This window comes from Apodemus sylvaticus, chromosome 4 (genome assembly GCF_947179515.1).
Source record: "Apodemus sylvaticus chromosome 4, mApoSyl1.1, whole genome shotgun sequence".
Classification (NCBI taxonomy): domain Eukaryota; kingdom Metazoa; phylum Chordata; class Mammalia; order Rodentia; family Muridae; genus Apodemus; species Apodemus sylvaticus.
The window spans coordinates 79144402-79159214 of record NC_067475.1 but is presented as its reverse complement, the minus strand read 5'-3'; the positions used below and the strand labels follow the sequence as shown (position 1 = coordinate 79159214).

Here is a 14813-nt window from a genome sequence, read left to right as displayed (position 1 = left end):
CCGGAGACCAGGAGCGCCCCGGACAGTCGGGTCCCAGCTCCCGGGAAAAACAAGACAAAACCCAAAAACCGGTGTAGGGGCTCAATAAAAACTTTTAATTACATTTCAAAGATTTCATACAGTGCAACAGTGAATATTCGCAGCTATTATCCACGAGTCCATTTCTATCCAATGCTGAATGTGCATATTCTTTCCTATGTGCCTCCATCCAGCCTTCCTGTCTTGCCGAGTTTCGAATTTGTGTTATGGACCAACGGGTCAAAATTTCTAGCTGTTTTGGTCTCCGGTTTTGGAAAAATGGCCGCCCACTGGCCCATCTTCACCAAGGGCAGTCCTAGTCCTTGGGAAAGTAGGGGTCCCAATGGGGAGGCCTTTACCTTTACATCCACAGACCTTTCAAACAGAAGGGGAGAAAAGGAAAGGGAAAAGGACAAGAAAGGGAGAGGCTTAAACACCGGACAAGAAAATCACGTCGGGAAGAAGTAACCTAAGGCATGGAAGGCAGGAACCTATGCCCACACTCTGCCCTGATAAGCGAAGACCAAAGAAGAGCGAGAGACATCCACTCACAAAGGACTTGACAGGAAAAGGAGCGGGGCCCTGGCTCCACTGTACTGACGGCTCGTATACGCTGGAGGTGAGGAGCAGAAGGATTTAAAATGATCTGTGGGCTCCACGCTTCAGATGACTATTGGGAAGATTGAAGGGCTCTCTCAATAAAGTGCAGGAAGTGGGGCGTGGCGCCATCCTGTAAACCTGGAACTCAGGAGGTGGAGCAAGATCAAGAGTTCAAGGCTATCCTCTGCTACATAGTGAATTCAAACCCAGCCTGGGATAACCACCAAAATGCTGAGACAAATAAAAGTAGAAGGCTCAGAAGGAAACAGACAGACCACCACGAGGAGTAGAAGAGGTAAGTCCGGAGGCTGGGTCGCGTCAGGATGGAAGAAAGTGGAGCAGCCGTGAGAAACCTGAAGGCTTCAGTTAGCTAGCACCTTCCAGTTTGGCACCATGGCACTTCCCAAGGCATGGCCACTGATTGGTTGAAAGCAACACCCAGGCCGAACAGCAAGCTTTGCCTGCTTTCTTTTCATTCCTCACGCTGTGCCTCTCTGCCACCAACACAGGCTCAGTGGAGGCAGGGAAGAGGCACGCTCCTGAGGAGAGCATCAACGATTTTGGCAGTAAGAGGCTGGTAACCAGGTGGACCTGGCCTTGGGCGCCTTCCTGACTGGACTTTCTTTTCTGTTGCCAGCACGGGGTACCATGACGGGGATGACATTTCACCCCCAAGGACAAGAAGAACAAGAATAGTTCATATTCTAAAGTCCTACTGTGAGACACCTGTTGCTATGTTGAGTGACAGGTATGCCTGTGACATTGCTGCCTGCCTAGGGCTCAGAACCTCCATGGCCCCTCCTGGGCGTGGCTCAGCTGGCCCGAGGAACGCACATCTTCTCTATACCAGCTCTCTCAACCTAGCCTGGGGCAATGTTCCAAGTCCAGTGTTCTCCAGTACATCTGATCCTCTTACAACGGTGCCCTCCACTGTAGTCACCTGGGCCAATGAAGGCCAACAGCTCATTCTATCTGCAGGTTCCCAGGCCTGAAGGGACAAGGAAGGGATAAAGCACTGGGACTTGTGTCACAGTTTTCCACTTCTCCAAGGAGTGGGGTCTGACGGCAAACTGAGCTATCGGGATTAGTCGGCTCACTCACAGATGTGCAGCTGCACATGAAGCCTTAGCAGGGCTCCCTCCTAGTAACTCCCAAAGATGATCGCCCTGCAGAGTGTGTGCTGCTCTGATTTGTTCCCCAAAAGCCAGAACAAAGCAGAGTAGTCCAGTGAACACATCAAGTCCCAAATTTAAAATAAGCAATCATAAAAATAAAATCACGGGCACGGGCAGCTACTTAGAGCCTTGGCCTAAAGACTCATGGGGAAGAAGCAGGGACAAGCTCTTCCCAGGCCTGAGGGAAGGACAGAGGGGCACAGTGAGGGGCTAACGGGGCCCTCCCTGTGACGGTTGATCTTCAGGTCATGACTGAGTGACCAAGTGAGGGGCCCAGATCTGCAGGAAAAATAAAATTATGGGGATCAGGGAAGGCAGGCACAGAACCTCTGCAGAACGAGCAGTCCAAAGCCTCCTCTTATCCCTGACGGGCCACCTGGAGCAGGATGGGTGTGTGGCGGTGGCATTCACAGGGGTAGTTATCCGCCCTGCTCTGCGCTGGCCCAGAGTAATGTGTGAAACCACGGCCTCTCCATCCGCTGCTCGCTACCAGTGTCTCGAGTCCACCAGCTCGGGTCGCAGGCTGAGTTTCTTGAGGCTCTCGTAGCCCACCACGATGACGATGGTGGAGGGTGTAGCCGAGATGATTCGGGCTGAGAGGCCCTTCATGAGGCCCCATGGCCCCTCTTCCGCCATCAGCTGTCTGAAGGTCAGGATGATGGAGCTCTTGCCTTCAACCTGAAAAAGTCACCACAGTGAAGAGCCACCAACTGTCTGCTGTCACCACTGCACAGCATATCCTCAAGAGCACTTCAGGCTCATAGGAAGGACTCCAAGGGGTAGCCTCTGCTCCCCGAGGGAGGCAGCACAGTGACTTCCTCCAAGCTCTGGTGACAGACTACCCGGTGGACTTAACCCTTCCTACCCCAGTTTTCTAAAATAGAAAATGGTGATAGTTCCTATGCCTGGGCTGGAGAGATGGCTTGGAGGTTAAAAGCACTGACTGCTCTTCCAGGTCCTGAGTTCAATTCCCAGCAACCACATGGTGGCTCACAACCATCTGAATGCCTTCTTCTGGTGTGTCTGAAGACAGTTACAGTGTACTCATTCATATACATTAAAAAGAGAGAGTCCCTGTGCCACAAGGTTGTTACAGTGCCAACAACAGAGCTGGGCATGGAGTGGCACATCTTTGATCCCAGCACTAGAGAGGCAGAGGCAGGTAGATCTCTATAAATTCCAGGCCAGACAGAGGTTCAAGCTGAAACCCTGTCTCAAACAATAGAGTGCCAAGCGCTCTCTGCCCAGCAAGCCGATGCTCACTAAGTGCCAGCTGCCACTGCCCTTGGGCAAGCTCTCCAGCTGTAGGTCTTTGGACCAGGTGCTTCTCTGTCTCCAGGAGGCTGCAGTCATCCCCCAGTGAGGCCCTTACGGAGCTCCACACAGCCATGGCTGGTTCCTGGTCATCTCAGGCTCACCAGGCTCAGGGTAGAAGCCCCTTGTTTTTGTTGTTGGTCTCACACACAGTAGCCAGGACAGGGTCTCTTCCCTTTTCCTCACAGTCCTACCTCCTTCCCCTACTCCCAGATCACACCGACAGAGCTCACATCGGAACACTTGTGCCAAGGCAAGGCAAAGGACTCTTCTTCAGACCCTCCTCCACACCTCTTCTTCCCCTCTGACACCTCTTCTGACCACTCTGTTTCTACACCTCCCTTAGTCCTGGCTAGGGCATGCTCAGCTTAGCCCAAGCCTCTGGCCTAGAAGCTCCTTAAAGTAGAGACTCCCAAGGGTCAGCTCCTGAGACACCCAGGGAGGGGTAAGGAAAGAATGAGGCCAACTCTGGTTCTCCATGGTAAAGACACTGGAGGGCCCAACCAGGTGCCAGAACATTGATTTTCAAATGTTGGAAAAAGCACTTTTTCCTAGGAACAAAAATACTTCTCTCTGTTGTCCCCCTCTGGATACTCTAGTGGCCCCAAACATCAACTTTACCTCAACCTGTTAAGGTTCCTTTTCTTCCTTCCTGTCTTCACCATACCCAGGAACCTTCTCTCCTCTCTCTCTCTCTCTCTTTCTCTCTCTCTCTCTCTCTCTCTCTCTCATCCATCTTTCTTCCTAAGTTACACATTAAGAGCCCCCCTTGCTGTACACCTAAGACTGCATACAGCAAAATCTACCCTTTGCATATCATGTACCATATTTAGATCCTATTTCTTGGTGCTAACTCTCTTCAGAGCTGACTTCAGATAGGACTACGATTTCTGGGCTGCACTAAGAGTTGTCAGGGTTTTGAATGAGTCTACAGAGTACAACCTGTGAAACGTATTTAGAAAGAAACTGTCAGGCCAGCTACTAGCTCAGTGTTTACCGTCAAGCCTGATAACCTGAGTTCAATGCCCTGGAACCCATACGGAAGACAGAGAGAAAGCAACTACTGCAAGTTAACCTCTGACCTCCACATGCACACTGCAGTGTACACACACAAAGACACCAACTAACACAACAGAAACAAACAAAACCCATGCAAGTTTCTTAGCTGGCATAGTGATGTGCACCTTTAACCAGTCTGAGGGTGGAGGCGGGAGAATCAAGAGTCCAAGGTCACCCTCAGCTACAAAGGAGTTTGAGGACCGCCTTGCAGAACTGAGTCTTTGTCTCAAAAACAAAAGACCAAACACCAAGCATAGTCCTGTGATTCCAGAACTCAGGAAGATCAGGAATTCCAGGCCAACATCAGCTACAACAGCAGCTTTGAGGCCAGACTGGACTACAAGACTCCCTGTCTCAAAAACAAACAAACAAAACAAACAAACAAAATCTTGGGAGCTCAGTTGGTTCAGTATTTGCTGAAAATGAACAGTTCAGTGCCTCTAAAAGCAGGCATGACCATGCATAATTCTAACCCATTTCTCTAGAGGGACGGGAGAATCAGGAGGTCAAGGCCCCCCCTCGAAGCTACTTACAAGTATTCAGCCTGGGATACATGAGAACCTGTCTTTAAGGATTGAAAAAAGCAAACAAAAGGACCAGCAAACCTAAGCCTGGTTCCCAGAGCCCACACAGTACAAGAACTCACCCACTGGCCCAAGCTTTCTCCTAGCTTCTGTTCATACCATGTCTGTCTCACGCACACAGTAAAGAAATGGAATAAAACCATGGAAAAGACATCTGTGGCTCTCTCCTTTCCCATTGTCCTCGACTGTCCCTCCTCTTCCTCCCTACTCCCAGATCAGCTCTTTAGTGACCACCTCTCAGTTCAGTCTCTCAGTCCCTATGGATTCATGGCCTGGTGGAAAAATCAAAGACTCCTGAAATTACTATGCAATCACCACAAGTGTAGTCACCACAAGCCTGCACAGTGAGGACAGGGTGGCTTAGGACCCAGGCTAACAGAGTATGGAACAGATCCCAGCTGAAGGCCAGAAGAAAGCAGCGAGAGCTGGGTATGCATGGGTGGATATGCAAGGGACAGTCAGAGCAAGAAAAACCAAGCTAGATACTTTCAAGCCCTCAGCTGGCATCTGCAGAGATAAAGACAGGGAGGGGCTTGGATGATCACTAGGCTGGCTAAACACCAGGGTCATGGCACACTGAGGTCACAGGGACACTGGAGGCCTACGGGTCTTGCTTCTGATGGCTTCTCTGAGTCAAGGGCAGGGAGGAGGCTGGTATTACCTGCACACGGGTTCTGATGACATCCATGGGATTGGTGAGGATGGAGGCAGTGGCTGCAGCCAGGGGCCCAGAGATGGCTTGAAAGACAATGTGAGGGCACTCCTGAGGACACAGGCGCGACAGCTGCTCTGCAATCCAGGGAAAGACAACGCCTCAAGATACGAGGTACCACCCATCTGCCCTCGCGGTGCCTGTACAGCCGAGACAAGCCCTCTGCCCCTTTGGACCTTCATACCTGTAACTTTCTCTTTCTGCTTCTACCTGCATCCACTAGAGATGCACGTTATATATCTCTGAAGTCATTCTTGCTATAGCCACTTATCAGGACACAGAGGTCTCTCTAGAAGGGACTGGCTGGCAGCCATGGGCAGGAAAGCTGGTGGCTGCACTCTGCAAACCTTCTCAAAGTTCTGTACTTCTAGGGGCTCGGGGGAAGACAAGGTGTCATGTAGCCCAGGCTGGCCTGGAACTCAGTATGTAGCCAAAGATGAGCCCTGACCCTCTTGTTGTCCTCAGAGTGCAGGGATCACAGACTTGTGGCACCACAGCTGGACTACACACAGCTGGACTACACACTGCTGAAGATGGCTCCCAGGGCCTCGCGTGCAGCAAGCAGGCCTCTACCAACCCGGCCGCATTCTTAGCTCTTCAAAATTCACTTGGAATTTTGGACTATGTGCATATTTTTATTTTTGTTTTAAAGATTTATTTATTATATGTAAGTACACTGTAGCTGTCTTGAGACACACCAGAAGAGGGTGTCAGATCTCAGTATGGATGGTTGTGAGCCACCATGTGGGTGCTGGGGTTTGAACTCAGGACCTTCGGAAGAACAGTCAGTGCTCTTAACTGCTGAGCCATCTCTCCAGCCCCAATATTTTTATAAATAAAAGCAACTTATATTAAAGTAGGAAGTCTTATTTTATAATGATCAAATTGTACCAAGAAAGAAAAATGGCTGGGCATGATGAAGCCTGGATTTAATTCCAGGGATGGGCGGATCCCTGGGGTCTCGGGCGAGTTCCAGGACAGCCAGGGCTACACAGAGAAACCCTGTCTCAAAAACCAAGACAAGCAAGCAATGCAGTCAGGCATGGTGAAGGGGATGGTGATGCACTTGAAAGGTGAAGGTAGGGTGGGAGTCTAAGGTCTTCAGCTACAGAGTGACTTCCAGGCCAACCTAGACTACATGAGACTCTGTCTCAAGAAAATAAAGGGGTTCAGTTAGCAAGGTGCTTAGCATACACTGGGCCCAGAAGGCATGGACAAAAAAGTCTAATATAGAAGCGCTGGGGGTACAGCTTAGTGACACGGCACCTGCTCAGTCACTAGGACAAGAGAAGACTTGGATCTCAAAGTGCCAATGACTGTGGAATTCCAAGCACCAAGGCCTGTTTTCTTACAGTGCCACTGGGCAGTGTGCACTAGGGACAGATTCTCCGCTATGCAGACACTCTGCTGTCTCCCTGCTGGCCATGTGTGGCCCTGTGGGCCCTCCCTGGGCACTAGAGAAAGAAGCTGCACAGCTGGCCCTGATTACCAGCACTAGGCTCCTTTACAGATCATGCCACGTCTCCTCCTGACGAAAGAGACAAGAGTTCATTCATGTAGGCAGCAAAGCTTCAGTGAGCCCTGGGTCCTGAGGGCCGGACAATGAATGCCGAGAGCGTGCCTCAGATCCCTGCCCTCAGGAAGCGCACATTCTAGTGAGAGAAGGGACAATAAGCAGGCACCACCGTGTCAAAGGCGCACTGGAGTGTCGGTGAAATGGGAAAGGAAGGAGGCCAGGGACACCACCAGGAGAGGGGACGCCAGCTGTGACTTTCAACAAAGCAGTCGTGGTGCTTCCTAGAAAGTGAAGTTCAGAAATGACCTGAGGGTGAACCACGTGTGCCCGGGCAAGGAGCTTCCCAAGCACAGAATAACATTTATCAAAAGCGCTGAGGCAGAAGCATGCCTGCGGGGTGCGGGGGCAGGAAGAACAGTGACTTAGAACAGAGCGGCTGGAAGGAACAGTGGGCGAAATCGGAGGTGAGTGACCGAGCGCCTGGAGGACACTACACAAACTCAGACTGCCCCCTAAGACAGGAGCAGGTCACACAGACTCATCCCTCAAAGATCTCCTCTCGTTTCCTAGTCAGTCACTGTCCTTATGAATTCTTTCTCATGTGCTTAGTTTTGGTAGTTTGAGGCTAGACAAGATGTAGGAAGAAGGTTGGCAGGGCAGAGGTCACAGACTCAAAGTCCCAGCTGACATGGAGAATTCTGTAAGCTGGAGCCACCTCTTCCCCAGTTCCTGTGTTCCTCCCCAGAGTTAAGCATGCCAACAGAAACGGGGTGCCCTGGCGTTCGCCTCGTGGGTACCCTTTTTCTCCTGAAGGAGGCATTTTGCAGTCATTAGGCTGCAGCATTGGTACCTGCACTGCCTGTTTCCTGGCCCCACTCCTGCAAGCTGCCACTTTCCTGGGGCAAAAAGGTTGATTGGTTTAGTAAAGAGCTGATTGGTAAGTAGCTGGACAGACGAGAGGAGGGCGGGACTTCCGCTCACAATGAGGGGGCCCCAGAGAGAGGGAGAAGGACCAGGAGAAGAAGGTACAGGAGACCACGTGGAGGCACCAAGACATTCGACATGAAGTCACAATGGGAGAGCAGCCATGAGGACACACCTGGACCAGAGCAAGCCAGGGCAAGACCAGAATGGCAAGGAATGGGGCATCTGTCTGGGCACTGGCAGCCTAGATGGGTTAGAAAAACTCAGAACCCGCCCAGCTTGTTAATAAAAGTGCCAGGTGTCTTTGTCTTCATTCCGAGGTTGCAATGAGCACAGAAACTTCCATCCCATAGAATGGAGAACAAAGTGGCACAGAAAACCAGGAATTACTCCACACACACGTAAACGGGGCTCTTGGGCAACAGAAGCAGGTGGATCGCAAACTGAGGGCCTGCGTGAACTACAGAACAAGTTCAAGTCCAACCTAGTAGCTTAGTGAGATGTCTCCAAAGTATAAACGGGGCCTAAGGATGGGGCTCAGTTGGCTTACCTAGCAGATCAAACTCTGGATCTGATCCCTAGCGCTGCACAAAGCAGACATGGTGCAAGTCTTTAATCACAGCGCTCGGGGGCAGAGGAGGGAGGATTAGAAATCCAACGTCAAGCAGCCTGGCCCACATATCAGGCAAGTTAGGGCTACACAATGAGTCCCTCCCTATACGAGAGAGAGAGAGAGAGAGAGAGAGAGAGAGAGAGAGAGAGAGAGAGAGAGAGAGAGGAGGGGAGATGGGGGGCACATCTTCAAGTACACAGTGAGTTGGAGGCCCAAATGGGATACACTGTGACAGACCCTGTGTCACAACAAGCTGGCCATTCTGACACATGCCTGTCACCCCAGCACTTGGAGGGAAGGAAGAGGTAGGAGATCTCTTGTCTACAGAGCAAGCTTAGGGCCAGGCTGGATCATATGAATCCTGACTCAGATAAAAATGCCCTGGGTGGTGGACGCATGGCCGTACCCCAGCACCAGGTGGGCAGAGGCAGCAGGATCAGTACTTTAGGGCCAGCCTGGGTCACCTGAGTCCCGATCTCAGAGTGTGGTAGTGTGAGGAGACAGAGGCTAGGCACCCACACTTGGAGCCTAGTACTTGAGAGGCTGAAGCAAACTGCTCAGAGTTTAAATAAGGTCAGCCTGAGCTGCAAACTGAGTTTCAGGTTAGCGAGGGCTGTAGAATAAGACCCTATTTTAAAAACAAAACCAACACAATTTTGAAACGGCTGGTGACACAGTTCAATGCTGAACAGCTGCCTATGTACACGGGTGGGTGTGTGAGGCCTTGTGCGCCATCCCTAGTGGGACGGATTGGGCCTTCTGGGACACAGAGGCCCGCAGTCAGATTGTAGGCCGAGACCTCTAGACAGGTTTGGCTAGCAACACTGCAGAATGTAGGCATAAGGGAAACTTAACTCTTTTAAGTATTCATGAGATCAAGTGAGGGCAGAGGTCAAAGGCAGTCACTTTAGTCTTCCTCAGGGTGGCTTTTCTGCAGGGCTGGGATTAACCCTCCGGCCTTGTGCATGCTGGTCAAGCTCTCCTCGACTGAGCTACACCCCCAGCCTTCCGACAAAGTGCTTGCTGAGGTAATCCCAGCGTTTATGGGGCAGGAGCATTACTGTTAGTTCTAGGTTACACTGGACTACAGTGAGTTCAAAGCCAGTCTAGGTTAAACGGAGATCTCGTTCCACAAAACCACAAGAACAAAAAAGATTCCCAAAGGGTCAGAGTGACAGTACAGGGCTTGGTTTTACCACGAAGTCGATATGAAATACTGTGCTAAGTAGAAGAAACAGGGCTAGCAAAACTAGGGTCCAGCCAGGCTTGTGGGGGTGTGCACCTGTGACCCAGTGGGGTCCCCTCTCTGTATTCATCTCCACTCTAAAATGGCCAGAAGCATTGTATCCCCGCCCCATCAGCAAGTGCCCTCCTTCCCAGTCCCTGCTTACCTGCGTAGAAGTGGTAAAAGGGCCACCACACGGCGCTGTTTGGGATATACGTTAGCAGCGAGGCCACATAGCCTCGGTAGAAGCCTCGAAGACCATCAGCCCGCAGGATCTGCCTGATGATGTCCTTAGTTTGGCCAAAGGCGATCAGCCCTTGTCCCTCTAGGTTCCCGCGCACTTGGAAGCGTCCCATTTTCTCACCCTTGCGCTGCATCATCAGGTGCTGGGAGACGACGTCGATGGGCACCGTGATGCTCTGGGCTACGAGGGAGGCTGAGCCGCCGGCTACCAGTGATTTGACCGTGTTACTCTGGCTGTAGTCAGCTACAAACTTCCGGGTAAGCTCGTAAGTGGTGACGTAGCACTGGCCAGAGATGAGTGTGAAGGTGTTGACCAGGAACCCCCGGTAGAGGCCCGCCACGCCATCGGCCCGCAGGATCTTGACGAAGGCATCGAAGGTCCCATGGTAGAGGCTCTTGCCCTTCTGGACTTGCAGGCGGGTGCGGATGAGGGTGAACGGGTACACGCTGACCCTGATCATCATCGTCATAGCTACACCAAACACGTAGAACTTCCGCTTGTCCAGGTGCTCCCACTCGATGATCGGGATGTTCCGCTTGTCCTCCATTGCGCCCAAAGACCTGGGATTCGGGCAGGCGGGAGACGTGAGGAAGGTCACAAGTTCCTTTCTTTCCTCTCCTGCCTAGACGTCGAAGTCCACCTCTCAGGCTGCCTCAGGACACTCACCTCAGCAAAGCCTTCACACTGCCTGCCTAGCTCGGTGGGCCCCCAGCCCAGAGCACTGCCGCCGCACTTCCGTCTTTGACAAGCCCTCTTGAAATCATTCCTCACCACACAGCAGTGCTGACCACCCCGCACTCCAGCCCCTACTCAGGGTGTTGGACTAACCGTTCTAAATGTTGTCTCCTCCTGGGTCTTGGCATCACCGTCCTGAATAGGGACCAGTCTCTGTCTTACTGCCTGGGCATGCTTAGAATGCTGGGGACAATTCGTCCACCCAGCATGATTCAAGGCCTATATGGACAACAGGATGTCACTATGTGCCATGGAGGAGTTCCTGGAGGCCGGAACGCTCCGGGGTCCTCTGAAGAAGCAGCCACCTTTGTCGTTCATGCTCAATGGGGGGGGGGGTTGCCTTAATAACATTTGCTACCTGCTTACTTCACTGCTGTCCCCCATGACGGCTGCTCTGACAATCCCTGAACCCCCCACAATAATTTATATTTTCTCCAGTCTACGTTAGAAGAAAGTGTCAGGACAAGTGCAGAGAGGGATTTTGTACCCATGGGGCAACCTCCCTCCCTCCCCACTCTCTAGGGAAAGGAGTCTAAAAGTCAGGAACAGGCTAAAGGTCAAAGTCCCCCTTGGCCATTAGCTAGTCCCAGAGAGAGAGAGCAGAGCCACCTGAGCGGGTTTCTCTGAAGAACCTAGAAAGCTATAGGATCTGCTCACATCTGGGCTAACCCTAGGAGTACAAACCACAAAACAACAACAAAGTACTTCTGGGAAAGGAGCAAATTGAGGACTCTAAGGGTCAGGCATAACCAGCCCCGGGCCATGCGGTCACTCAGCAGCGAAGGCAACGCTACTCCGCTTGCCTTCTGTGCCAAGTGAGCCAAACATCTCGGGGCTGTTCTCTCTGCTTAAATTAAAACTAAGTCCTCCCATGGGAGGCCGTGAAACACCCTTGAGACTGCCAGTTCTCTCAGCCTTATTCCAGAAGCTAAGACCGCCTTCCCTTTCTTAGTATTCCTGTGGAGTAACAGCTTATTGGCTGAGCAAACCTGGTGTCACCACAAGACACAAGACAAACACAGCAGGGCCCAAGCAGGGCCTCCTGCTGGGCATGCACACACTGCATGCTAGGCAGGGCAGAAGGGCAGGGCAATGGGGTACTCTGTTCTAAGACCTGGTTTCCTGGGTACCTTCTCAACCTGTCAGGATGAATCACCCACTATCCTGGGTGTAATACTGAGTCACCCACTACAGGTGCCTCTACTGAGCGATCCTGAGGTGGAACCCACTGCTCCATTTCCCCTTTCTCCATCTCTCATGTGTATCAACCTACCATAAATCCCTGGAAGGAAGCCAGGATTTCCCAAGGCCTGTAATCCTACAATGTCAGAGTAACAGGAGGAGCCACTGAAGGTCACGACCCAATCAATCAGGCACCATATTAGAAGGCTAAGAGGGCACTAGACCCTTGGAATAAGCGAAGTTTCTCCCTAAAAGTGGGGTCTCAGCTTGCTCCAGTGTTCTATATCCTCCAGACATCCTGCTGAAATATCAGTTTTTGTTTCATCTGCTGGAAAATCCTCTTTGTAGAAATACAAATACAAGCATTCCTCAGCCTTCTTTTCTCCTGGTTCAGCCAAGCCGACATCCTTGTGGCCCTTTGTCTGACCTTATCTGTGGTCCTTGACTCCAATTCTAGATTTTCTGGCATGGCATTTTAAAACCGTTCACGGGACTGGGATTGTATGCTCAGTTGACAGAGTGACTGCCTAGCATGTACTCAGCCCTAAATTTAATCCCCAGAATGGCATTAAAAAAAAAATGGTGACCCATGCTTATAGTCCTAGCATTTGAGAGGCAGATCACAAGTCTATTGTCATCTTTGACTATGCCAAGTTCAAGGCCATCCAGAGTTACAAGAAATCCTGCCTTAAAAAACAACAACAGCCAGGCAGTGGTGGCGCACGCCTGTAATCCCAGCACTTGGGAGGCAGAGGCAGGCGAATTTCTGAGTTCAAGGCCAGCCTGGTCTACAGAGTGAGTTCCAGGATAGCCAGGGCTACACAGAGAACTCCTGTCTCAAAAAAACCAAAAACAACAACAATTTAAAAAAAAACAAAAAACAAAACAACAACAATAAAAGCATTGTTTGTGAGTCGTTAAGTGCCTTCTGTGCATCCCAACAGATCACCCAGACTAGGGAGTATTTTATGCTTGAAGTTATCAAATGAAATGGAAAACAAGACTAGCCCAAATATGCCCTTGTTCTCCTTCTCACATAAACAAAACTCACAACTACTCTCTTGCTTTTCTTTGCTGTTTTGTTGTACTTTTGATGTGAGTTTCACGTGACCCAAGTTGTCCTGAACTTCCGAGGCCTCTTACTACAATCCCTAAATGCAGAGATAATAGATGTGAGCCCCGATAACTCTTGCTAGGTTTATAGCCCTGGGATGAAGCCTAGGGCTTCCTACATGCTATGCGCATCGTAACAACTGAGCTAGAACATTGGCCCTTGGAGTTAATAACTGTCAAGTATTTTGTTAAGAGTAAAGTATTTCTCTTACTGCACAAGGTTCTACTGAGCAGGAATGCTCTAAGTCCTCACCAGCCAGAGTGGTTCACAGAAGGCATAGACATTATAGTTAGTTGCCTGTACAAGAGCAGAGCCAGGTGTGGTAGCACATGTCTGTCACCCTATCACAAGGAGGCTGAGGCAAAAGAATCGGGAGTTTAAGGTCAGCCTGGTTTACAAGGTAAAACCCTGTAAACCAGGGTCAGAGGGGATTTCAGGCCATACTGTAAACCTGCTGATTGAGAAATAACACTCTAACATTTCTTGATGGTTTATATGGATTGTCAACATGTGGGAAGCATTGCTTTACTTATTCAAACTTGTCAGTTTTATAAGAATTGTACCTATTCTCAGAGTCTAACATCATTAGGGCCAGGTTAAGTAAGAGCCCTTGATTCCATCCTCGGACACGGACACAATGAGGACTAACTAACTGGTCCATTCCAATCGGCCACTCCCACCACATCCGATCACCGTGCACATTCAACTCCTGAGGGGCTGCAATTCTCAGACAGAACCAATACTTACCAGCACCCTCCTTCTTTCTGCTCTCTGACACTTCAGGCTCTGCATTCTGGAAGCTGTCACCCTCATAAACATGAAGGAAGCTGTATGATAGAACACCTGTCCTGCTAACTATTCATTGCCCTTCACTAGGTCCTGACTAGTGATCCCAATCTAAGACTGCCTCCTCCCTCCGGCTTGGTGAGGTTCCCACCTAGTCTTCATTGGTCTTCAATAGATTTCCACGTGATCCCTCATCACACACACCACATGACAATCCCCTCCACATACTCCACGTGACACCCTCCTTTATGCACCTTCTGTCTGGCTCTTGCACGGCCAATTCAGGGTCCTCGGGCATGCCCCTCGCCATGCTTCTCTAGCTGTCAGTCTCTCATGCTCCTCTGCCAGGACGAGATGCCTCGGGGGACTTGCCTTTCGTTGCCAAAAGTGCAGAGCGGCTTCCCATGGCGATGCAGCCCCGCAGAGCAGACTGACAGCCGCTGCCTCCTCGACAAGTCGATCCTTGAGTACCTCTGATCCTTCAAGGCACCCAAGCACCGTGGTCGCTTACCTTCTCAGACCCCGGCGGTTTAGCCGCGTCTGAGACTGGAACTCCTAGACCGCAGCCCCCGCATTACCCTCCAGTCCCAGAGACAGCCAGAATCGGTTCGCATCTTCCTCCATCTCGACTGGGATCCCGGTACTGCCGGAACCGGAAACTGGGATGCAGTCATTCCCTCCCACTGTAAGCAGCCGTAATTCCACCAATGGCATTATCAGCCTTTGCGCCTCCCTCTAGAAGCGCCTCTTCGGCCATCTTGGAAGAGGGAACTAGCCCCGCCTCCTTGAGCTTCTATATGCCCTCAATCCAAGCACGCATGCGTGTCGTGCTAGCGGACTTCGTAATTGGCTGACGCATAAACAGGGGAGGCAGAGGACGCTGCTCCCTCTCTCCCTTCCTTCCTCCCCTTTTCTGTCCCCTATACTTCTCTCTTTTTTTTTCGTTTTACTTTCGTTTCTTTCTGGCAAAAGTCTTGCTACGAAGCCCTGGAGGCGTTCTACTCATTAATTC

General features: G+C 51.0%; 1 protein-coding gene across 5 annotated transcripts; it reads right to left on the bottom strand.

Annotated features, from left to right (window-relative positions):
• Positions 1–77: 77 nt before the first annotated feature.
• On the bottom strand, positions 78–14567 carry Slc25a44 (solute carrier family 25 member 44). 5 transcript variants are annotated; one of them, XM_052180133.1, is made up of 4 exons: positions 14056–14567; positions 9907–10544; positions 5412–5539; positions 78–2471 (listed from the first exon to the last, which is right to left on the bottom strand). In XM_052180133.1, the coding sequence occupies exons 1-4, from the start codon at positions 14109–14111 to the stop codon at positions 2280–2282; spliced, it is 1014 nt and encodes a 337-aa protein (XP_052036093.1). In that variant the 5' UTR covers positions 14112–14567; the 3' UTR covers positions 78–2279. The 5 variants fall into 5 exon arrangements, with proteins under 5 accessions (XP_052036093.1, XP_052036095.1, XP_052036094.1 ...); XM_052180135.1 differs by having other exon boundaries at positions 14174–14567; XM_052180134.1 differs by having other exon boundaries at positions 14313–14567.
• Positions 14568–14813: the final 246 nt, after the last annotated feature.

What these genes read in the sequence shown, in the direction of transcription:
- Slc25a44 (XM_052180133.1), bottom strand. Translation starts at nt 14,111, where the DNA reads ATGGCGAGGGGCATGCCCGAGGACCCTGAATTGGCCGTGCAAGAGCCA. An exon ending in GTGCAAGAGCCAGACAGAAG is followed by an intron (nt 10,545 to 14,055) that starts GTGCATAAAGGA and finishes CCCGAATCCCAG; the next exon opens with GTCTTTGGGCGCAATGGAGG. An exon ending in TCATCAGAACCCGTGTGCAG is followed by an intron (nt 2,472 to 5,411) that starts GTAATACCAGCC and finishes TGACTTTTTCAG; the next exon opens with GTTGAAGGCAAGAGCTCCAT.